Genomic DNA, 25443 nt, shown 5'->3' with positions numbered 1-25443 from the left:
GACCGCTGCGTTAACAAGTTCTCCGCAGGGGACAGCTGCGAGACCAAGGGACTCCGCAGTACGATGCTCTGCGAAATCAAGTGCTCCGCAGGGGACAGCTGCGAGACCAAGGGACTCCGCAGTACGATGCTCTGCGAAATCAAGTGCTCCGCAGGGGACAGCTGCGACACCAAGGGACTCCGCAGTACGATGCTCTGCGAAATCAAGTGCTCCGCAGGGGACAGCTGCGACACCAAGGGACTCCGCAGTACGATGCTCTGCGAAACCAAGTGCTCCGCAGGGGACAGCTGCGAGACCAAGGGACTCCGCAGTACGATGCTCTGCGAAATCAAGTGCTCCGCAGGGGACAGCTGCGACACCAAGGGACTCCGCAGTACGATGCTCTGCGAAACCAAGTGCTCCGCAGGGGACAGCTGCGAGACCAAGGGACTCCGCAGTACGATGCTCTGCGAAATCAAGTGCTCCGCAGGGGACAGCTGCGACACCAAGGGACTCCGCAGTACGATGCTCTGCGAAACCAAGTGCTCCGCAGGGGACAGCTGCGAGACCAAGGGACTCCGCAGTACGATGCTCTGCGAAATCAAGTGCTCCGCAGGGGACAGCTGCGACACCAAGGGACTCTAGCAAAGTGCAGGCACCTCTACGTGGTGCTAGGGACCAGTATTCAACTCTCGCTCTGCAGTTGAAGAAGCCAAGACCTGCGCCAACATCGATAGTTCACTTGTGTAGGCTCAGGCCATGGGCGAAGAGACTGGCAGTAGGGCCAGGAGAGCGCATTCAGAGCCTGTTTTCACTTCTAGATAACGTTGTATAGAGAACGAACAAACCCAGAATTTTGCTCTTACCGAATTCGCCGTGCATTGTAGTATCAAGTCCAGAATCCGATCTCACAAGATGTATACACACGTAGAGCATGTATACACACACATCCAGGCTGGTCGCTCGGTCAAAGATCATCACATTTGGGCAAGAACGCATTATTCACGTGTGTCTCAGAAGTCTGGAAACCCAAGATGACTGTTGAGGTTGGCTTTGGTGGTGACGGGTAGATGCGGTGATCAATAGTCCATGGTGGCAACCAGCCTGCTTCGGTGATAGTTGACTGAGCGTCGTGAACCGTTGCATGAGCGTGCGTAAATAGTTGAGTCTGCTCTGATAAATAGTTGAGCCGGGCCTGGTAAATAGTTGAACTGTTCTCATCAACAGTTGAATGAGCGTGTGTAGACAGTTGAGTCTGCTCTGGTAAACAGTTGAGCCGGCTGTCTAAACGGTTAAACGGCTTCCTCAACAGTTGACCGGCTTTCCAAACAGTTCACCGGCTTTTTAACAGTTGAAATGCTATGCAAACAGTTGAATGAGCGTTGGTAAACAATCGAGCACGACTTCATGAACAGTGACCAGCTTAAAAACCGTGACCAGCTTGAAACCGTGACCAGCTTGAAATCGTGACCAGCTTGAAACCGTGACCAGCTTGAAATCGTGACCAGCTTGAAACCGTGACCAGCCTGGAAAATAGTGGCCAGCACTGAAGACAATTTGTCGATGATGACGGTGCCGATGCGTCGATGGGCAAAAAAGCTGAGTCTGGACGCGTTGTTGTCAAACGGGGTGAGGCGCTCAGGCGGTGTGTCTTCCCTCGCGCACGCTCCGTCCGACTTGGAGGAAGATCCCGCCCACAGCACTGTATTTCTCTCATAGGCCAACAGTGGTTGTCAAGTCCTCCCGGACAAGTAACAGAGTTTTGACATACGGTCGATAATTATATTCCAGACGGAAAGCTACATCACGTCAAAAATCCCAGTAATCTACACCAAGAATCCACTCGGCTCAAACTTCCCGATATATATACCACATGTGTACAGTATATGACACCTCCAATGAACGAACAACATTTTTTTTAGCACTACGTATACTACTGTATGACATCTAAATCGCATGCGTGACTGGGATTTCTAGCGGTCTCACAAAAATATGACCAATAAGTCTACACCAGTCTCCTCTGAGTACGACTGCGACACATCATGAGACAATTGGGATCAAGTTGATTCAAAGTCGACCACGTATGATACAAACATGAAACTAATGCTCAGCAGCCCGACCGTTGAGTCCCACATCACTGCGCGTGAGCCCTAGATCCGATGAAATGACACTATTCACATCCTTTGTGTACGTCTACGTTGCGAGCTTCCCCTGTCCCACACACTGACAAGGCTACCATCCCGGACATCGAACAAGTCGGTCTACTGCATGTGTCTCACAAACAGCAGTCATCAGTCTACGAAAAGGATACACCATCGAGTGTTATCAGGGAATTACGCAGGCGGTTGAAAAAGCAGCATGCAGGACGAAAGCATAAAGAGCCCTGCATCACCGGCCTAGACTTTGCCCAGCATGACGAGCACTCGTCTTAGAACTAGATGAAAGCATTTGAGAATGCCACGAAAGAGCCTTGCAGTCTTGCTTCGTGAGTCAGCAGCTCACGCGTGATTCGAAGCCTTGTGGGAGCAATGCATCGCAAGACATCAGCTACACAGCGACGCAAAGCTGCCCATCGGGATGAAAGAGATAGCTACATAATTAGATGCTCAAGACTGCGATGTGGACGCGTGCCGTCATGATGCAAGGTAGAGACGGCGAGCTCGCATCTCACACCACATCACTGTAGCGCAACTCCCACTGTTGTACCTGAATGAGAGGCAACTGAGCTAGATTTCAAGCACCAATACGCAAGACCTTTTCTTTGTTCTGCCATGGCAGTTCGACGGGTAGCCTTAGCTTCCTCTTCATAGATCCCCACACCTAGCAGACTGAATTCCTGGGCAAAATCGATATCACCGAGTACGGAATTCTCCGTTATTTTCGATTCGCCAATAGAATGGGCATGGATTTTTGGAAGCTCAAATCGACTTCTCTTCAGCAGCATCGGGGCCGTAGCACGTGTCACGTGACAGCCGTTTGAGAGGACACAAGCATTTCGAGACCTCCAATCACTTTGAACAGCTCGAGCATAACCGCAATTTGACCGATACTGGGAGGGACGGCGGAATTTGGTTATCTGAGACCTCCCAGACCTCAGAACGACTGACAAGATCAGTACGGAAGGCTTCTGAAGGGCTTGGGTTGAGCCAAAGTTGCCGAGCTCGCAGACTGCACTGCATAGCTGGGCAGATGTGGCTTCATCTCACCCACCCTTGGACATGTCGCTCCACCGACAAAAGACCAAGTACCAGCGGGCGCAATGTCATACGTGCCGCTTGATAGTTACGTCCAATCAGCCCATGAAGAGAGCACATCCATCAAGATTCTCATTGCATGAAATGAATCCCTTTGTTGAACCTTTACTCAAGTTTCGAGTATCGTCTTCTCTCGACCGGACCGAGGACATGGTGACGGCATCTGCTTGCATGTTACCGCAAATGCCGACTGGATCAGCCTGGAATGCATATTCGCTCGACTACTGCAGTGTACGTAGATCGGTAATAGTCGGTCGCGCAGCAGGGAGGCAGGGTCGCCAAGAATGATAAACATTCGCAAGCTGAGCTGCTTGTCGAGCAAGAATGTCGAATGGTGTCGGCACTCGCACCCTCATGGATGGAAATCAGCCTGGTGTCTCCAAGGCGAGAGAGGTTGGACTGGCGTTCCCGTCCACAGTCTGACGCGACGACAAAGGCGGTGAGGCCGTCCCAGACGCGCGTTGCAGTGTTGTTTACGCGACGTCCGGCGGAGTTGGTCTTCACATGACAGTGGCTGTTTGAAATAAGTCAGTCGACATCGGATCTCACCGCTTGTAACACCCGGCTTTACATTATGTTTGATCCTCTGATGAAGTCCGGTAGATATTACAGACCACGCAGTTGCTCTGCCGGTGTCCAAGTTTCGACTCAATCAATGCTCGCTCTAGTCAATCTTTCAAGATCGCTTTGGGCCTCTCTCTCTTTCTCTTAGTTGATATCAGAGCTGTAGTCGACAAGAAAGGCTATGAAGCATACCTCGAGCAGAGGTATCTTCCCCCTAGTCCTAGTCGAACCACTTCCACGAGCCGAATTCCACATATCAATGCCCACGAGCCCACTCCCACGAGCCCATTCCCACAAGCCAACTCCCACAAGCCAAACCCCACAAGCCAAACCCCACAAGCCAAATCCCACGAGCCCATTCCCACAAGCCAACTCCCACAAGCCAAACCCCACAAGCCAAATCCCACGAGCCCATTCCCACAAGCCAACTCCCACAAGAAAACTCCAACAAAGCTGACTCAAGACCGACCAAGTCCAGCCATGGCACTGACCTGAGCCAGACAACCGTGGCAGTCATGTCCTTCGTGTGCATGTTCTTCAGCATGCCCTTCGTTCGAGAAACCGACAACGCGTACTTTATAACGAGCTACATATCCGAAAAAAGCAGTCAAATGCCTGCGGCGGTGATGGCGTGCTTTGGGTTTCACCGAGACAAATTCTGTTGGGGATACGTGAGCTCACAGATCAGAAAAGGGACTTTTGACTCACATTAATCCGATGACGGATCAGCGTTTTGACGGGCGATTGGAGAATGGGTGACGAGTGCAGAATCCCAAAGTGAAAAATCTCATCTTGGGACTGCCCAATCGTCAAGGTGATCCTTTGGAAAGCCTGGCCTGGCAAAAGACCGAATGCTCAATATTTGGGCTTGAGGGCAGACTATATTCGTGATGAACCCCGCTTCACTCTACATGATGAAAGCTGCTCATGTGGTTTGCGGGAAAACCAAGGGCTCCAAGAGTGCCTAGGATATAGATTGGACGCCATTGATCACCCGACCAGCCATTTGTAGTGTGAATGCGGTCTTTATAATTGGCTTCTCGGTTGAAAGTTGGACACTGATACTCCCAAGTCGTCGGGATTGGCGAGGGATACTCGGTGTCGGCATTTGACCTTGAGGCGATGGCGGAACTGCCATTTCACCGCAATTGATTGCATGCCGCCGAGCTCGCGTGTCAATGTCGAGACGACATACCCTTCACATGGTATGCTCAAACAAGGAGCCCATGTCTCTCGCCAAAATGGGTTGGCCGCATTTTCGGATTCATCGAAGAGATTGCTACTCTGATCCTGCTGATCAAGCGTTCTGCAGTCGCGCCGATTTCTGAGCAGCCTAATACCACAGACTTTCGTCTGCCACTGCTATGTTCATGTCGAGTGATGATCTTCCCCGCGGGAAGGATGCGTCATTCGAGGATGGCGAGTATGTGCACATTGTGTCGTTACAATGTAACGCACTTGACGGGTGACTGTTCAAAGACTGTTCCAAAGATGTCAGTATACATCAGGCGATATGGGGCCACTCACAATTTATCATCCTCGACCTCACAACTCTTCAGCCCGTACATATATTGCTCCACTTAAGCTCTTTGTCCGTGGCGGAATGGGTTTGTAGACTTGTCTGGTACACTGATCTGATTTCATTCTCAACTATTGCGAGATATTGACGGCGTGTGCGTCGGTAAAAGATGGACTGCAAGGTGGCAGTCTATCGTAGCCTGAGGCATTGATCATTTGCCCGATGTGTGCCTGGAGGCATGTCCTACTGGGCACGGTATTAGTGACTGGATTAGGAAACGACTTCTGACTCACCTTTCCAGGTACCGAGCTGACACTTGTACCACTCTTGGTCGTATTGACCTGAAGTGGTTGAGTATGAATTGGGCTGGTCCCAAATTCGGTGTTCAGCGCAGTCTTCAAATGTATGGGGCTGGCCGGGACATAGCTGCACAAGACAAATTGCGCATGCTGTCATACTTGAAAGAAGCCAGGAGAGGCAAAGTTTGGTCGGCTTGGTGGCCAGGTTCATAGGTGTCAAACGTGCGGGATATGGTGATGCGGTTGAGATTTGTGACTTTGACCCTAGCTGATAGGCACGAGTGATGGCGATATCAACAGCGTGACGGAGTTGGATGATTTCATCGTTCGGGAGGTGTATGATCCGTGTCAGTGAGCAGTGAGCACCGACACCGAAGATCAAAGGTTTGGTACTTATCTTGGGCATCAGGGGCCTGTGAAAACAGAGGGGTCTGTCCGCATATGATGCTATGCTCAAGATACAGGCTCGCAAATCCAGGTCGTGCCCATTCCTCCCTCGGCGATGACGAGCGCTGTATTCACGGAACTGCCCACAAACGCTTCTAGTGCGCCACGCAGACCGCATCGAATGACTTTCTTGGCCCAGTGGTAGCACCCAGTCGTAAAGGGCAACATGTGCACAATTTTGATGCGCTCAGGAGGCATAAATCTGGCGAGCTACCAATGGAGACGTCTCGCGCAGTTGTAAGAGGCAGAAGGGAACGCAACGATTGGTTAGCGGGGGCGATGGTCGCTTCATTCGTTGCTGGGCCGCAAAAACCTGGCTCTGTCGCTGGTTCTTCACAAGATTAATGAACGATATGCCTGCGATCTGCTGTTGCAAGATAGCCGCATATCTCTTCGAAAGAATCACTATCCTCGAAAGCGATGACTCTAACCTCTGGTGACAATAGCTGCCACCAGATTGGCAGGGGCAGGAGCAAAGCAGAAAGCGACAAGCCTTGTGGCAGGTCTGATTGCTCCATGGCCTTCTTCTTGGACTGGTCCATGGCGATTGACGTCTGTCCCGAAAAGCAAGATCTATCCACCCATCGGATGGACTTTCCGCATTCTTCTGACTCGCACCCTCCGCAGGTGAGGAAGCCGGTCCCACCATGAAAGGGTTCTTCGGAAACCACAGACTGAGGCTTCATCACCTTACCATGCACCGTGTGTCGGCGGCCGGTACATTGGTCGCATGGCTGCCTCAACTTCCCAGAGATATAGAGTGATGTTCTCAAAAAGGGGGCATCAGTGGGTGAGGCGAAAGAGTGGAGTGATCGGGCAAGCCTAATTCATGTCGACTTCTTCACTTCGGAACGTTATCCAAAGCGAGATACATCGCTTCATGGAAGGTGGCGACGGTGCAAGGCTCGTTCAGCTGCACGACATGTCTCGCAGCGTCTTGGCTAGTGACTCTGCAAGATAGTCAGCATGTGTCTCATAATGTGGGCTCACTCACGGTCTTGTTATCTCGTCTCACCCTGCACCAACGACGGACGACACTGCCAAGACAGTAAAAGGGTCGTCTTGGGGAGACAAGTCCCAACTCAAACCGACCCAACGCATGTTCCCTCTTTTAGGTCCATGAGGTCGGTTTGTTCTGTCTGTACCCAGCCACGATCATGGCTGACGATGAACGGGTGGTGATGGGGCAGAAGCACCGAACAGGCGTACATATTTCAACACACATCCAGCCGCATGAGACCTGTGACCGCGATGAAGTGCACGAGTAGTCTTGCTTGAGACACTATCAGAACATCAAACATTCAGGATGACGGCGACATGTGCACGGAAAGGGCTTAATGATGGCGGTGTTCGATACTCAAAGGTCTCGCAGATGATCTCGCTAGAGGCACTGTTCGACAAGCACATGACAGCAGTGGAACCAAAGTTGGTCTCATGATGATTGTTATCGGTGTGACTGGCAAGTAGTTGTATAACCTTGGAGTGCTGACTTGGGGCTGTGGTATAGACCTGAATGGTCCTAACATGGGGAGTTTTAGCACTGGCCAACGGGTATGGGGCTGACAGGGGACTTACCTGCGGGATGCCTCGCTTGCACTCTTGTGGTCAAGAAGCTAGTCAGAAGTCACACTATTACAGCAATATTCGAAATTGGCTTCCATGTTTTACACAGAGAAACGATCGCCAGCCCCACTGCCAAGACGGTGGTGAAACCGCTTAGGCTATATTAGGCTAGGCTGCAGATCATCCTTGTTTCGAACAGTCTTGATGTATGGTACGGAGCATTGGACGAAATACGGCCCCGTAAGTTGCCCGTTTAGTCGAATCCAAAATCTAGAAACTTCTAAATAAAACAAGGGCCACTGCCCGTAGGCTCTTGCAATCTGACATCTAATCAGTATATTATGTATGACCTACCTTCTTCATATTGATGTACCTACTTTATTCCGAGGGTTTTCAAATTCAATATAATAAAATCTCAAGCTGGTGGACATTATGTCTAATTTGCATTTCAATCAGTGAAATAGTGTTTATCTTCGCGATAATAGATTTTATTATTTTGTAAAAAAATATTTTTTTACTGTCACTAAGGAAAGGTCTAATCTAGAGCAGGTGGAAAGAAAAGAGTTCTACATTCTGCTGAAGAGGCGTGAGAGGATTGTGCGCTTACGGCATCCGCCACGTATGAAAACTCGCTTGGAAGTTTCCGTGTAACTAGCTAGGGATTGGTGCTCCTCTTTCGTTTCAGTCGTCGCGCTTTAGTGAGCTGAGAAGACGGGGATTCATCCTTCCCGCGCCATTCGTCTAAAGCAGACTTGGAAGATGTAGTATGCGGATGGTTAGGGCCGAATTTTCGGTTGCAAATTTGAACGCATTCAGCCATCAGCTGCAATGCGGCTGTGTATTGACCAGATGACCTTAAGGTATAAGCCAGGTTGTTCATGCTCGTCAGCGTGTCAGGATGGTCCACGCCGAGCTTCGTCGTGCGAGTCTCCATGACCTTCACAAAGAGCGGCTCCGCCTCCTCCCATCGGCCCTGCTCCAAGAACGTTAATGCCAGGTTGTTCATGCTACCTAGCGTGTCAGGATGGTCCACGCCGAGCTTGGTCTTGCTCGTTTCCATGACCTGCACAGAGAGCTGCTCCGCCTCGTCCCATCGGCCCTGGTGCCTATACGTCGCTGCCAGGTTGGCCATGCTCGTCAGCGTGTCAGGATGGTCCACGCCGAGCTTGGTCTTGCTCGTTTCCATGACCTGCACCTCGAGCTGCTCCGCCTCCTCCCACCGGCCCTGGTTACTATACGTCAATGCCAGGTTGTTTATGCTCGTCAGCGTAGAGGGATGTTCCACGCCGAGCTTCGTCTTGCGAGTCTCCAAGACCTGCACCTCGAGCTGCTCCGCCTCCTCCCATCGGCCCTGGTTCCTATACGTCGATGCCAGGTTGGCCATGCTCGATAGCGTAGAGGGATGGTCCACGCCGAGCTTCGTCTTGCTCGTCTCCATGACCTGCATGTTAAGCTTCTCTGCCTCATCCCATCGGCCCTGGCTCATATATGTCACCGCTAGATTTTCCATAGTCGTCAAAGTATCAGGATGGTCAGCGCCAAGCTGCGCCTCGCGAGTCTCCATGACCTGCACCTCGAGCTGCTCCGCCTCCTCCCATCGGCCCTGGTTCCTATACGTCGATGCCAGGTTGGCCATGCTCGTCAGCGTAGAGGGATGGTCCACGCCGAGCTTCGTCTTGCGAGTCTCCATGACCTGCACCTCGAGCTGCTCCGCCTCCTCCCATCGGCCCTGGTTCCAGAACGTCGATGCCAGGTTGGCCATGCTCGTCAGCGTAGAGGGATGGTCCACGCCGAGGTTCGTCTTGCGAGTCTCCATGACCTGCACAAAGAGCTGCTCCGCCTCGTCCCATCGGCCCTGGTCACTATACGTCGATGCCAGGTTGGCCATGCTCGTCAGCGTGTCAGGATGGTCCACGCCGAGCTTCGTCTTGCTCGTTTCCATGACCTGCACAAAGAGCTGCTCCGCCTCCTCCCACCGGCCCTGGTTACTATACGTCGATGCCAGGTTGTTCATGCTACCTAGCGTGTCAGGATGGTCCACGCCGAGGTTCGTCTTGCTCGTCTCCATGACCTGCACCTCGAGCTGCTCCGCCTCCTCCCACCGGCCCTGGTTACTATACGTCAATGCCAGGTTGTTTATGCTCGTCAGCGTAGAGGGATGTTCCACGCCGAGCTTCGTCTTGCGAGTCTCCAAGACCTGCACCTCGAGCTGCTCCGCCTCCTCCCATCGGCCCTGGTTCCTATACGTCGATGCCAGGTTGGCCATGCTCGTCAGCGTGTCAGGATGGTCCACGCCGAGCTTCGTCTTGCTCGTCTCCATGACCTGCACCTCGAGCTGCTCCGCCTCCTCCCACCGGCCCTGGTTACTATACGTCAATGCCAGGTTGTTTATGCTCGTCAGCGTAGAGGGATGTTCCACGCCGAGCTTCGTCGTGCGAGTCTCCATGACCTGCACCTCGAGCTGCTCCGCCTCGTCCCATCGGCCCTGGTCACTATACGTCGATGCCAGGTTGGCCATGCTCGTCAGCGTAGAGGGATGGTCCACGCCGAGCTTCGTCTTGCTCGTCTCCATGACCTTCACAAAGAGCGGCTCCGCCTCCTCCCATCGGCCCTGCTCCAAGAACGTTAATGCCAGGTTGTTCATGCTACCTAGCGTGTCAGGATGGTCCACGCCGAGCTTGGTCTTGCTCGTTTCCATGACCTGCACAGAGAGCTGCTCCGCCTCGTCCCATCGGCCCTGGTGCCTATACGTCGCTGCCAGGTTGGCCATGCTCGTCAGCGTGTCAGGATGGTCCACGCCGAGCTTGGTCTTGCTCGTTTCCATGACCTGCACCTCGAGCTGCTCCGCCTCCTCCCATCGGCCCTGGTTCCTATACGTCGATGCCAGGTTGGCCATGCTCGATAGCGTAGAGGGATGGTCCACGCCGAGCTTCGTCTTGCTCGTCTCCATGACCTGCATGTTAAGCTTCTCTGCCTCATCCCATCGGCCCTGGCTCATATATGTCACCGCTAGATTTTCCATAGTCGTCAAAGTATCAGGATGGTCAGCGCCAAGCTGCGCCTCGCGAGTCTCCATGACCTGCACCTCGAGCTGCTCCGCCTCCTCCCATCGGCCCTGGTTCCTATACGTCGATGCCAGGTTGGCCATGCTCGTCAGCGTAGAGGGATGGTCCACGCCGAGCTTCGTCTTGCGAGTCTCCATGACCTGCACCTCGAGCTGCTCCGCCTCCTCCCATCGGCCCTGGTTCCAGAACGTCGATGCCAGGTTGGCCATGCTCGTCAGCGTAGAGGGATGGTCCACGCCGAGGTTCGTCTTGCGAGTCTCCATGACCTGCACAAAGAGCTGCTCCGCCTCGTCCCATCGGCCCTGGTCACTATACGTCGATGCCAGGTTGGCCATGCTCGTCAGCGTGTCAGGATGGTCCACGCCGAGCTTCGTCTTGCTCGTTTCCATGACCTGCACAAAGAGCTGCTCCGCCTCCTCCCACCGGCCCTGGTTACTATACGTCGATGCCAGGTTGTTCATGCTACCTAGCGTGTCAGGATGGTCCACGCCGAGCTTCGTCTTGCTCGTCTCCATGACCTGCACCTCGAGCTGCTCCGCCTCCTCCCACCGGCCCTGGTTACTATACGTCAATGCCAGGTTGTTTATGCTCGTCAGCGTAGAGGGATGTTCCACGCCGAGCTTCGTCTTGCTCGTCTCCAAGACCTGCACCTCGAGCTGCTCCGCCTCCTCCCATCGGCCCTGGTTCCTATACGTCGATGCCAGGTTGGCCATGCTCGTCAGCGTGTCAGGATGGTCCACGCCGAGCTTCGTCTTGCTCGTCTCCATGACCTGCACCTCGAGCTGCTCCGCCTCGTCCCATCGGCCCTGGTCACTATACGTCGATGCCAGGTTGGCCATGCTCGTCAGCGTGTCAGGATGGTCCACGCCGAGCTTCGTCTTGCTCGTTTCCATGACCTGCACAAAGAGCGGCTCCGCCTCCTCCCATCGGCCCTGCTCCAAGAACGTTAATGCCAGGTTGTTCATGCTACCTAGCGTGTCAGGATGGTCCACGCCGAGCTTGGTCTTGCTCGTTTCCATGACCTGCACAGAGAGCTGCTCCGCCTCGTCCCATCGGCCCTGGTGCCTATACGTCGCTGCCAGGTTGGCCATGCTCGTCAGCGTGTCAGGATGGTCCACGCCGAGCTTCGTCTTGCTCGTCTCCATGACCTGCACCTCGAGCTGCTCCGCCTCGTCCCATCGGCCCTGGTCACTATACGTCAATGCCAGGTTGTTTATGCTCGTCAGCGTAGAGGGATGTTCCACGCCGAGCTTCGTCTTGCGAGTCTCCAAGACCTGCACAAAGAGCTGCTCCGCCTCTCTCCAGCTTCCCTCCAGTCGGTAGGCTACTGCTAGCATTGCAGTGCTATTAAGTGTTTCTTCATCTTCCAAACCCAATATCTTCAGTCTCTGCTTTCTCGACATAGATGCCATTTCCCGCGAATCAGGGATATTGCCACATTCTTGCGCATACCACGCCCCCTTGTAAAGTAACCCAGCCCAGCTTTGGAGACAATCTTGCGATTTCGGTCGATGCGACATAGCCGACTTAACATGTGGAAAGAGTGTCCGGCATCTCTCCCAGTGTTCATGTTTACCAGTCGGAAATTCAGCATTTAGATTTTTAATGAATCGTTCCTTCCAATCTTCGTCCTGGCCGTATGTTTTCAACCACGTGCGTACTGTGATCTGCACTAGCCGATGCATCGTGAACACCATGCTATTTTCACTCGGAGTAACGAAAGAATAGTCTCTGAGAGTTGTAATATCGCTCTCGAAATTGTCATCTAGGTCACATTCAGACGGACTTTCCGTGTCCTCTTCACTAGAGCTGTTCGCAAATTCCCCCGACGAACCTAAACCTTCATGATTTTTTGCCGTATCTTGAACCCGTAGAAGATCCTCGGGGATCCCCTGCCAGTCGAAAAAGCTCATAAGAGATAGTAAATCAGCCGCAGACTGCCTCGTTCGTCGGATATGGTCGAACGATATTTGCCATGTCAGTATAATAGAGTTCTTTGCCTCCCAGTCTCGATCCGTGTGAAGTCCCTCATGATTCAGAAGCTTCGTGGCTTGACGATCACTCTGCCGAAGCTTTTCGAGGTATTGCGATGCCGAGCAACGGGGTGAACGGTGCGCGATGTAGCTAGCCGCTTGCACAATCGCCAGCGGCATAAACTCAAGTTCCTCCACAAGCTGAACCAAGTCCGCTCTCTCTGCACATGAGTCCAGCTTGTGCTGCATTAGATCTAGCGCCTCGGCCATATTCATTGGTTGTACATCGATCAGGTTCTTCTTATGGCCGGCGATTTCCGATGCTACTGCTTTATTCCGGCTCGTGATAATGATGGAGCCATTCGAGGCTCCGAGAAGGTACCTTAGCGGTGGCTGCGTCGAGGTATGGTTCTGGGCGTTCGCTTGGTCGTGCGTACGAGTTGCCAGTGGTTTGCGAAGGAGCTCGTCATCATCTACATTATCCAGGACAAGAATCCATTCTCCGATATTTCCATCTTGCAACCAGTTCCCGAAGAGTTGGAATATATTAACGTTGCGGTCCTCGCGTCCGGGAATCTTGGCGCGGTCGGCCAGGTTGCGGAGACTTTCCTCGCAGCGCGCCGCAGTGCTCGCATGAACCCAAAAGACCCAGATGTCGCTTGATCGCTGTCGGACCTGGTGGCAGTATTCGATAACAAGCCGAGTTTTCCTATTGTAAAGTTAGCCTTTGACGGACCGCCGTTACACCCGTGATGTCTTGCCCCACACCGCCGAGACCAACGAGAACTATTATAGACCCCGGGACTGACGATTTCTCGTGGATTGTATTAAGGATTCCATCGCGGCTAACAAAATCCGGGTCATGCGGGAACGGCACGGTCGACAGTGGCTCTGGACGGGGCTCTGGTATTTCTAGAAAAGCGTGTCGTTATTAGTCGATCCAACGTGGTCCTGTCCTCCACGCTAGGGGAACTAACTAGATGTGAAATTCATCACCCCATTGTTGATCCCTACCTGGGAACCTGAGTTTCCATCGCCAAAATTTATGGATTGCATAATTAACACAGGATATACAGAGTTGATGGTGTTTTGGGCGGAAGAAAGATGACGACCCCTCACCGAGGGCCTCAGCCTCACCATCAGGTGATATCATGGGCGCTAAGCGTTTCATGGATTCGGCACGTTTCACTATGTGAGCATCCAATCATCCAGCAGCTAGCAGCCTCGCTCCGTCTATTTTGCGACCGACGTGGCTGTGACTAGGACTGAGAAATAGCATAGATATCAGAAAGGTCCTTCCGGAGCCATTATGTGCGTGGGTGTTCCGTGGTGGCAATGCAAGTGATGAGGAGGGCTGCAATGACATGAGCGCGGTCGGGAGATTGGAGAGAGCAAGGGTTTAGCGGGGGACGCATGATCGAACGACCTCGGCGTATCTGTCTTGTCATGTAATTTACATTTCCATTCTGACGAACAGGGATGATCTGTAGCCTAGCCGAGTCCGGCCTAGGCGGTTTCGCCATAGTCTTGGCAGTGGGGCGTGAAATAGTTTCTCTGTGTAAAACATGGAAGCCAATTTCGAATATTGCTGTAGCTCAAGGGCACTGTATGCTTGGAGAGATCGACTGTATCGTTTCGGACTACTGTATACGTGGAGTCATACCGAGATCACTGTACTCACGGACAGACAGGAAAAAGTTGGTGTCGATAATACAGTGATTTATTGGTGACCTCACACAGTCAAGAGGAGCAAGAAGAGTTTAGTTTGGCCGCAACGGGTTACCTGTCGCTGCGGTCGTAGACCGTGGCGTCAGATAGGCCCCGTCCGCGCTCCCTTGAAGGGAGGCAATGTGTCTGTATTATAGTGGATTCTATATACAGAGGGAAGGTGGGAGGGACAAAATTGACACTTGACTGCCTGAGAGATGACGAGCTACGAGCTACCCGCAGAGGCCATCAAATGACTCTCGTGAGGCAGTTGTAGGAGGAAGAGGCCCTCGGAAATGTCGGTGTAGATATCACGTGAGGCTACAGACATGGTGAGGCTACAGGCATTGTGAGGCAACCCCAATAAAACCACTCCCTATAAACTTTAACGTTGTGTACCGAGCGGGAACCATCCCCAAAGCGATGTCGGACCCACCGACGGGAGGGCCCGAGCCCTTTCACACAAACACCCAAGAAACGATCGCCAGGAACTCCAGGCCACGGCAGCTGCTGACAGCTCCAGCTTGCTCTCTGAGAATCGGAAGCGAACCCGGAGTGGCGATGTCTTCGCACCTGCGGACCCCGCTGCTCGAATCACCACCAAGGAGGTGTGGAAACTCATCGGCACGCTGAAAGACGTCATCCGCCGCCAAACCGCGGCCATCGTAGCTACCCAAGATGAACTGCAGGAGATCAAACACAATCAGAATGTTCTTCAGGAACAAAACGAAAAGCTTCACGAGGAGGTGAAAGCGTTGCGAGCACAAGTGGAAAACGCCCCACCAGCGACGGCGACCAGGACCTGGGCCACAGTCGCAGCTAGCGGGCGCAATGACACCTCCCCGCTGAACCACCAAAAACCCGAGAAGGAGCAAAATTGCGTTCGAATCAGCACTCAGAGGACCTTCGTGGACCCAAGAGACAGTACTGACGATGATGGAAACGCCTTCGGGCGATACCTCCCCATCGATGCCGCCAACAACCACATTCGCACCGCATTGCAGAGCGAAGCCGCAACGCAGGACGTCCAAGTGGCGGGAATCGGCACTACCAAAACCGGCTATATCATTCGATTCAAGAACACGGAGTCGACTGAGGCGGCCCGCAACAACACTAAGTGGCTACATAACTTGGGCAACCACACCAAGCTGGTAAAACCACGATTTGGTGTCGTCGTACACCGAACCCCCACCGAGGAATTTGACCTGGAAACCGGGGCCACTCAGGCAGCAGAGAAAATTATCGAAGACAACGACCTAGCTGAACACGGCTTTCGCATCGAAGAGCTGGCTTGGATGAAATCAAAAGACAAGACCCTAGGGAAATTCGCATCTCTGGGAATTTGGTTCGACTCCGCAGAGGGAGCGGAACGTATGCTTCGGCAAGGGTTCCTTGTCAGCGGGAACTATATTCACCATGTTGAGCGACGCGAGATTAAGAAGAAGAGATGCTTCCGATGCCAACGGTTTGGCCATCTAGCATGGACGTGCAAGGAAACGCCACGATGCGGACACTGTGCGGGCCAGCACGAGCGGGAGCGCTGCCCACCCGGAGTAAGGGCCCGATGCCTCGACTGTAGTGGTGAACACCCTACTGGTGATCGACAGTGCTCGGCTCCAGCGGCGTTTAATCCCGCTAGATGCTAAAGAGAAACCTTCGCATCCTACAGTTGAACATAATGAAATCGGGACCGAGAATGGAGGCACTGATTAACGATCCTCAGAGCCATGATCTGGATGTACTTTTGATCCAGGAGCCATCCATTACCACATATCGCACGCATGTCAACCACAGCGCCTGGCGACTTTATCGACCTACCACGCAGACCGACGCAGTTCGCTTCCGCAGCCTAGTTTACGTAAATAGACGAATCTCTACCTCCTCACACCGCCAGATACCTTGCGACCACCCAGATGTCTCAGCCATCAAGATCTGGTCAGCCGACTCCCAAATCCTTCTCTTTTCGGTCTACATACCTCCAGCACCGCTTTTCATGGGCGACGACGAGTCAGCACTACCAGCCCTGACAGCAATACAAAACACCATCACGGCCGCGCTGCAAAATGAGCAGCGGCCGACAAACATCATTCTATCCGGGGACTTCAACCGACATCACCCACTATGGGGCGGCAACCACATCCCACCCAGATTCATCGAGCATGCCAGGGACCTAATCGAGTTTCTCCAAAGCCATAACCTCCACAGCTGCCTCCCCCGAGGTACAGCGACTTACTGGGCCTTGAACAACCCAGGCCAAAACTCGACCATCGATCTAACCGTGACAGACCAACCAGAACGGCTTGTCAAGTGCCATCTGTATCACGAGAACTACGGATCCGACCACCGTGCCACGTATTCGGAGTGGAATATTCAACCACAGAGCAAGCCAAACGACAAAGTGAGAAAAGCGTATGAGCGCGCGGACTGGGCCAGAATCGGCGAGGAGGTAGTTCGGAAGATGAGCCCCTGGAAGGATATCAAGACCCGGCCAACACTCGACCGGGTTGTGGAGAAGCTCACAGCAGTGACAGCCCAGGCAGTCGACCAGTTCACGCCCGACACTCGCCCAACACCATACTCCAAACGGTGGTTCACACCAGATCTCAAGGTCCAACAAGTCGAAGTCAATCAACTGCGCCGAAGATGGCAGGCGAGCTGTGCGGAGCTTGGACGAGGCCACGCTAGCACTATTACAGCCTTTCAGCTTATGCAACAGAAGCGCCGAGCATGGACCCGGACCATAGAGAAGGCCAAAGCATCGCATTGGAGACAGTTCTTGGACGAGGCGGGTGAAGGGAAGCTCTGGAAAGCTGCGACCTACATAAAGCCTCGAGAAACGTGGGGGTGCACCCCGGCCCTGAAGGTGGGCTCACAAGAGCTCACCCAGAACGAAGAGAAAGCAAGGGCCTTTCTTAAAGCGTTCTTTCCCGCAATGAACACACCCGAACCCAGCCTACCAGTGTCGCCACAACCAGAACTTCCGTGGCACCCGATCACCGAACTGGAGATTGAGCGATCACTGAAAACAGCGAAAGGGACCACTGCGCCAGGGGAAGATAATCTACCGATGCTGGTCTGGAAGAAACTATGGGTATATTTGAAGCCCTTCATCATTAGCATCTTCAGAGCGTGTATAGACTTAGGACACCACCCAAAACCATGGCGGAGCGCGAAAATCATTGTTTTACGGAAACCGGGCAAGCCAGATTATGCGATGCCTGGCGCTTACCGCCCAATCTCACTTTTGAACACGCTCGGGAAGCTCATCGAGGCCGTGATGGCCCGACGGTTATCTTATCTTGCAGAGAAGCATGGCTTGCTACCGGACAGCCAGTTCGGGGGACGCCCGGGCCGAACCACCGAGCAAGCATTGCTGGTGCTGTCCAATGCGATCGACCAAGCATGGTACAAACACAAGGTGGTGACTTTAATCGCATTCAACCTCAAGGGCGCCTTCAACGGGGTAAATAGGGTGAGCCTGGATGCCTCTTTACAGGCGAGAGGGATCCCGGTGGTGGCAAGAAAATGGATCGCGAGCTTCATGAGTGACCGGCACGCCAACATTGGATTCGACGATTTCCGTACCAAGACAGAGCTGCTAGTGAACGCAGGTCTAGCGCAAGGCTCACCACTCTCGCCCATCTCGTTTGCATTCTTCAACGCCGATCTCGTCGATCAGCCCGTCGACTCCCACGGGGGCGCGTCAGCATTTATTGACGACTACTTCCGATGGCGAGTGGGCCACTCGGCCGAGGAAAACTTAGCCAAGATACAGTCCGAGGATGTCCCTCGCATTGAAGAGTGGGCGCGACGAAGCGGATCCTGCTTCGCGGCGGAGAAAACCGAGCTCATCCACCTTACCAGAAAGAGGGGAGAGCACGAAGGTAAGATCACCTTCGATGGAGCCGACGTCACGCCATCGCCTACAGCCAAACTGTTAGGGGTGGTGTTCGACCAAGGACTTCGGTGGAAGGAACACGTTCAGCAGGCCATCAAACGCGCCACCAAGACAACTATCGCTCTAAGTGGACTACGACACTTGCGCCCAGAACAAATGCGACAGCTCTACCAGGCATGTGTTACGCCCGTCGTAGACTATGCATCGACAGTCTGGCATGACCCGCTCCGGGATAAAACTCACCTGCGACACTTGAACACAGTACAAAGAACTGCGTTGATCCGGATTCTATCAGCATTCCGGACAGTAGCCACCACAACGTTAGAGGTGGAAGCTCATATACTTCCTACGCATCTTCGTCTCCGCCACCGCGCGCAGCGCACCATCGCGAGACTACATACTCTACCGCGTGACCACCCCATTTGGAGCGCATTATCACGCGCCCAGAATCGTAGAAACAATATAGGATCGTACGCGCGCTTCCCACTGGCGGAAGCGCTGAAAACCATGGACGTCGACAGGCTCAGCGAACTAGAGACGATTGACCCACGCCCGCTGCCGCCGTGGCGAAAGGACGCCTTCACGGAGATTGAGCTTGAACCCGACCGAGAAACAGCGAGAGAAAGGGCAGAGTCCGCAAGGGACACATCAGACATCGTCGTCTATTCGGACGCCTCCGGGCGTGAGGGTCATCTGGGAACTGCCATAGTCGCGCTCAACGACCATGAAGAGGTGATCGAATCTCAACAGGTCCAGGTAGGACCGATGGAACGTTGGTCGGTCCACGTAGCAGAGCTCATCGGCATCTTCTACGCGGTCGATATGGTGCTCAAGCTGGCCCACCAACGTTCATTCGTCAGAAACAGCGCGCACACAACAGCAACCATTCTTTGCGATAGCCGATCGGCTTTGCAAGCAATCCAAAACGCGAGAAATAGATCGGGGCAGCGAATTGCTCATGCTATCCTCCAGGCAGCCGCTGAGGTCCAGGGAGAGAATGTCACGCTCCGCCTCCAATGGATGCCAGGGCATTGTGAAAACCCAGGGAACGACGCTGCGGACCGACTCGCCAAGGAAGCCGCGCAGCCGGGTAAAAGCCATCCCTTCCGGCCGCTGCTGACGAGGGAGAACGCATTTATCCGCGAAAAGATCCATGCTCAGTGGAAACAAGAGTGGAGGTCAAGCGCCAAAGGCGCTCACCTACGGAAGATTGACCACACCCTACCGGCGAGATACACCAGAAAACTGTACGGGAGTTTGCCCAGGAACCGAGCATATTTGCTCACTCAACTACGCACGGGCCACAACTGGTTATCCACTTATGCGAAGAGGTTCGGCTTCCGCGACGATGATCAATGCGAGTGCGGAGCGCGGGAGACAGTCAGCCATGTACTATTGGAATGTCCCAATCTACGAGAACTGCGGGTGGAATTGAGAAGAAATGCCGGGGACGCGTTTCACAGCGTGTCGAGTCTGCTGGGAGGCTCAAATGAAGGTGAGAGAGGTAAGCCAGACATCGTCTCGCGAGCCAAAACAGTGCAAGCTGTGCTGGACTTCGCTGAGGCGTCACAGCGATTTCGCAGTCGTGCGCCATAAGGGCAGCCTAACGACGGGAGCGGCAATAGGCCACGATAGGCCGTGACGAGGCTCTAAGTTCATGTCAGGAAGTGGATCGATCTATTTGTACATACTCGGATATATAGTCGTCGTATACTGCATATCGCTTCGGCGAGAGGTCGGTGTAAATGAAAACTACTACTACTACTACTGCTATATGCGTCCGGAAGATCTTTCCACGGCAATGAACGATTTTCATCTAACCATCGCAGGAGGTTCTCTTCTTCTTGCACTGACCAGCTCAGAATTCCACGTGGGGACATTGTGAAATTTAAAAAATGATGCTCACGGGACGGTCGTGAGTTTTTGTTGAGGGGAGTAAGCTGAGTTTTAAATACTCGCTAGACTTAGTCAAGAGTATCATTCACTGGCGAAGTTGGTCAAACTTTTTTGAGTCAGAGTCTGTTCCATGGATTGGTTTGATGAGCCATATTGAGGATTCTGCACCTGAGAAGCGCTTTGTATTGCAGAATTTCACCAGTTTCTGATCTGAGGTCTTTTGTCTTTTGTTTCTTTTTTCTTTTTTGTTTTCTTTTTTCTTTTACTTCTTTTTGTTTTTGAATTAAGCGTCGCTCCTGAGCAACAACGATCATCAAATATTGAGTATTGCTCAAATTGCACAATCTGGATGAAGTTTATTAATGTGGTTAGAGCAATGTTCGTATGTTCATCTTGCATGTTTTTGCATGTTGAGTTTCCCTGTTGACCCTGCCTGTTGATCCTGCCTGGTGAAGCTACCTGTTGAAGCTACTTGTTGAAGTTGCCTGTTGAAATTCTAGATGGTGATCTCGCCTCTTGAGCTTGCTTGTTGAGCTTGCTTGTTGAGCTTGCTTGTTGAAGTTGCTTGTTGAAGTTGCTTGTTGATCTCGCCTGTTGATCTCGCCTGCTGATCTCGCCTGTTCATCTTGCCTGTTGATCTCGCCTGCTGATCTCGCCTGTTCATCTTGCCTGTTTATCTTGCCTGTTTATCTTGCCTGTTCATCTTGCCTGTTCATCTTGCCTGTTCATCTTGCCTGTTCATCTTGCCTGTTCATCTTGCCTGTTCATCTTGCCTGTTCATCTTGCCTGTTCATCTTGCCTGTTCATCTTGCCTGTTCTTCTTGCCTGTTCATCTTGCCTGTTCATCTTGCCTGTTCATCTTGCCTGTTCATCTTGCCTGTTCATCTTGCCTGTTCATCTTGCCTGTTCATCTTGCCTGTTGAAATCTTACATGATAACTACCCTTGTTCAGCTTTGACCTTGTCTAGAGCCGTGAAAAGCTCACACTCGCAAATTCCTAAACAATGTGGCTCTACATATTTCGATGGAGCTCAACATCTGAGAGAGTCTTCGTTGTTGCGACAGACATCAATTGCTTACTCAGACCTTCCGGACAAACCTTATAAAAGCCGCCCGACTTTTGCCTTGGGTAAATCCGCCGTTCTAAAACTTCTCTATCACAAGCATGGTTGGAATTAGAAAGGCTTCCCGGCCCGCCAAACACGAAGACTTTCGACGTCGGTTAGAGCGCGCTTTATCACTGTCACCTTCTGATTCGGACAGTTCACAAGATTCTTCATCATCGGCAGAGGGTGACACTACCGAGATTGAATCTTGTGAGGAGAACAACTTCCCCAGTCTCCAACGTGAGACGACCCTGGTGCGTAGCATCCCGCAAGATGCCACCGAAGACTGGATCCAGAGAGAGGATGTCGAGAGAGAGCAGATTTTTGGAGGAGAATCTCCAACCCCGGACAATCGTGTCATGATTGCTTTCCAGTGTATCTCCGAGTAAGTGTCTGACTCTGCTGTGAAATCAATTCCAACCTCGCTGCTAACCTTACATCTATCAGACTAGACACCCGAGTGAAGTAAGTCGGAAGTACTTCTAAAAGGCGACACCGCTGATACCATTCTAGGTCAATCCAGAGCTCGCTGAGCACTCTTGCAGATAAGACTGGAACCATTCGCAGTGATCTGGACGATATTGTTCAACGATTGGTAGCCGTGGAGGCAGCCATAGAGACGATAGCTTCGGAAAACCAGAGCACCACAGAGGAGGATAATTGACTGGGTGAATACGTTGTCGCCAATGAGGTTTCGGACTTTGACGTGATGGGCTTTTTGTTTCCAAAGTAATGCTACGTGATTCACATTACCACTTGTTTCCACCTACGTGCCACAGCATCCAGCTGCATCACCAACCTGAGTAGATTTTAAATTCAAATCACTAAGTTTTAGTGGTCCGACATGTATGAATTAGAATACCGCCACCGGTCTAAATCATGATTGCTTTGGCTGATACGCGCACGGACTATTTGCCACGTGCCAATTAAGCTTTATCGTGCCGGTGTTTCAGTGCAATTCGACCCACTTACTAAAATTGCCCACTCGAAAGCAAGATCTGGAACCCTGCGCGGCCGCCCTGGCAAATAATCGTCGAGATCATTGAGAAAAAAAATCTTTGATGTTACATTCAGTGCTTTGCGTAGATAATTCCAAATCATTTGACCCGTGGCAATCCTTTGATTTGACTTTACTAAAATTGGCTGAGTGGTAGACCATCTAGCGTGCCAGTTGCCAAGGCTTACCGTGATTGGATAAAATATCCGAGCAGCGGAAGATCATCTTGCGCATAAAGTTAGGAGAGGACGGCGATCACGATCCACCGGGCGGACGTGACGGGCCCCGCTTGGTGGTGAACAGTAATGCTTTAAAAACTCATCTACATATTTACATTTCGGAAAGTTCTCCATTCAAAACAAGGTATGAATTCGTCAGCAAGATAAAATTGATCGTATTTAAGCTGTAGGCCGACGACGATGATGCGACCATAGGGTACTTGTCTGCGTCAAAATATATGACATCAAAACACGGCTCCACTATTCTGGATTGGACCCACAGCTACTTAAGGATCATGACGCATCACATAAGGGAATCAAACACATTGTTTGCCCCAGGCTCTCGCTGATTGCCCGATTCGGTAAACCCGGGAAGTGGATCGTGTCCCAAAGATCCCAGCGGGCCGTACTGCTCCGCCCAATTACCGTGGATCACTCCAGAGCCGGGTAGATATGCTAGTCTGCGGTTCTGGAGAGCGTCGATCGCGTTCCAGTATCGCGTGGTCGCGGACACTAGCTCGCCATGTGTTTGATGCAATATCGGCTGAACGTCATTCCACGGGACATTATCCTGTGTCGAAGCGTTCAACAATTCCACCTGCTGCTGGAGTTGACGAACTTCGTTCTGAAATTTTTTGTTCTCAGCCAGAGCGGTTTCTTTAAGCGCAATAGCTTGCTTCAATTTCAAACCCTCTTCCGCCTTGGTGGCTTGTGTTTTCTGCAACAACTGGGACTCGTAGGCCTTTTGGTCGTTTTTCTCCGCAAGGGCTAATTGAAGCTCCCGACCAATCTTGTCCATCTCATCAAAGCACTTAGCATGGATAGCCTTAGACTCCTTCTTTCGGTCACTCTTTGACACAAGATGTCCCTAAACAATATGATCAGCCGAAAGCGCATGGTATCAGCAGTATTGAGCATCGTGAAGGGTGATTCCAGAATCGAGAAATCGAAAACGACCACAATTAACATACTAGGACTTTGGGTGGCTTCGTGTCTGGACGCAGAGAAGAGCAGTCTGCATGAGACTCAGAGACCCCCGACGAAGCAGGGTTGGGAGAATTGATGCGGGATCTCGCACGCGTCACTCTTGACCTGCTTCGGATGTTTGGCTTCTTTGCGGTGGAGCTTGATTCCTTTGCCATGCTATTTTTTGACAAGCGAGTATTGGTTGAAGGATGGAAAGCAGAAGATTTTTTCTTGCCAAAGATTGGAAGGTCGTACCTTTAAATATAGACGAGTCCATTGTGAGAGGATCTGAAACGAAGCAAGATATATGCGTCCCTGCCAAGCAACCCTATTGGTACCAGTTTTCTGAGCCCGGGGTCTTGAATGTGCGTTTACACCGACAACCCAGAATCTGTAAGCGTGATAGAAAATACTGCAAAACATCCACATGCCGCATGAAATTGGACATGATGCATTTGTTGATGTACTGATAAGGGTCCACAGGAAAGTACCTGTTACGTACATGAATTTAGGGCCTCAATATGATCCCCAAGGAGATATGTTGATATATATATGAAATGACGACTTGCTGCGGCGTAGATGCAGAAGGCTATTGATTATCAAAAAGCCATTTAGTGCACCCCTTGTTTTTTGAGTATGGCTCATTCCAAATAAAAATCCACGTGGGTGAAATTGGAATCCATATTCTTTTCGTAATTACCACTTTCCTTGGTACAGTGCATGGCTCAAATCCCAATTTTTCTATGGCTCAATAACAGCAAGCGTCGGCCAATCACTATGGTAACGTGACGGGGGATTGTTGGTTCTGAACGCTATTCGCCGTGGGATTTGTCAGGGTCCATCCATTGCAAAAGGTTGCAACGCTACTATCATACCCCGGCGCAAGAAGCCAATCAAAAATGACCTGGAAATACGTGACTCATGATCAGATCGAGACAACTATCGGTGGGACCTTGAGACTAGGAACACTGACTCGGGGACCCGTGTCGAGGGATTGACCAATCAAGGACCACTAAATTGACATTGAATTCACTAATCACGATCCGATTGACTAACGGATGTGCGACTGAGTGTGCCTTCACAATCAATGCCTGCTAAGGTTGCTCTGTTGATAAAGACGGCTTATGTGACTCACGGTTTGGGAGCACAGAGCACAACGCTACAAATGTTGCTCCCAAAATGATGCCTTGAAGTTGATTCGCGATCCACTCTTTAAAGGATGACTCCACATAGGGAAGATCTTCCCCACTTTTCTGTGTCCGGGGTGATCGTTCTGTCGATCCAGTCGAGAGAAAGGTCTAGAAGCTATTTTCCCTGCATCGAACCTTCTTCCAACACTCTAATCGTCCACTTAACGCTTCATCCTTTTTGCCTGATTTCTATTTATGGTCTAGAACCACCGCTGATTCAGGGTCGTGCATGTTGGCAGGACAAAATGGGCTTACATGAATAATTCGGGGACAATCCAGACACTTATTGGCTTCCGAAAACATCAGGGTCGGCTTCGTGGGCCAGACATACTTGCAGTTCCCTGTTCGCAAGTTTCAATCCCGCGGGTGAGTCTGGTGTAGGATAAAATTCTGCCTGCAGCTTTTAGTTTTAGACCACAGTTTTACACCACCCGCAATGTGGAATTTGATAGCCACAGTTCTTCTCGAATGTCTGTTCCGGTCAAGAAGCAAAAATCCGAAGAATCTTACCTCAAAGAAGTTGTCAGTCTCAGCTTCAATATCACCCACCTATGGACAATCGCGTTCTCCTCGCCTGAGGCTGTCCTGCCCGACCGAGCGTTTCCATGGTTTAACGAGAATGTCGCCCAACTTCTCAGACAGTCCCACTCTTAAATCTATGGAAGCTGAGAAACCTGCATTTCTCTAACCTTTTCACTAGCATCCAGACTACCAGACACACGAAAGATTTCCATTGTCTAGTTGATCTGGAAGGGATATGGATTGAGGCTAATCGCATCTAGAATTCGTCAGCTTCTACGTT

General features: G+C 51.9%; 4 protein-coding genes across 4 annotated transcripts; 3 read left to right on the top strand and 1 right to left on the bottom strand.

Moving 5' to 3' along the window:
- Positions 1 to 63: 63 nt before the first annotated feature.
- N7520_008489 (uncharacterized protein) lies at positions 64 to 20373 on the top strand (the record flags this gene model as incomplete). Its single annotated transcript, XM_057142423.1, has 2 exons — positions 64 to 562; positions 20231 to 20373. 2 exons carry the CDS (start codon positions 64 to 66, stop codon positions 20371 to 20373), a joined length of 642 nt encoding a protein of 213 aa, XP_056991711.1.
- Positions 20374 to 21329: 956 nt separating this feature from the next.
- On the top strand, positions 21330 to 21934 carry N7520_008488 (uncharacterized protein; the record flags this gene model as incomplete). Its single annotated transcript, XM_057142422.1, has 3 exons — positions 21330 to 21655; positions 21718 to 21735; positions 21784 to 21934. 3 exons carry the CDS (start codon positions 21330 to 21332, stop codon positions 21932 to 21934), a joined length of 495 nt encoding a protein of 164 aa, XP_056991710.1.
- An 855-nt stretch (positions 21935 to 22789) lies between these two features.
- N7520_008487 (uncharacterized protein) lies at positions 22790 to 23627 on the bottom strand (the record flags this gene model as incomplete). Its single annotated transcript, XM_057142421.1, has 2 exons — positions 22790 to 23353; positions 23457 to 23627. The coding sequence occupies 2 exons, from the start codon at positions 23625 to 23627 to the stop codon at positions 22790 to 22792; spliced, it is 735 nt and encodes a 244-aa protein (XP_056991709.1).
- A 1482-nt stretch (positions 23628 to 25109) lies between these two features.
- Positions 25110 to 25295, top strand: N7520_008486 (uncharacterized protein; the record flags this gene model as incomplete). The annotated part of the gene is made up of 1 exon (XM_057142420.1): positions 25110 to 25295. One exon carries the CDS (start codon positions 25110 to 25112, stop codon positions 25293 to 25295), a length of 186 nt encoding a protein of 61 aa, XP_056991708.1.
- Between the last annotated feature and the right edge of the window lie 148 nt (positions 25296 to 25443).

The sequence above is a fragment of the Penicillium odoratum genome (genome assembly GCF_028828045.1).
Source record: "Penicillium odoratum strain IBT 22623 chromosome Unknown utg000006l_segment0_segment0, whole genome shotgun sequence".
NCBI lineage: Eukaryota > Fungi > Ascomycota > Eurotiomycetes > Eurotiales > Aspergillaceae > Penicillium > Penicillium odoratum.
This window is presented reverse-complemented; position numbering and strand designations above follow the sequence as displayed.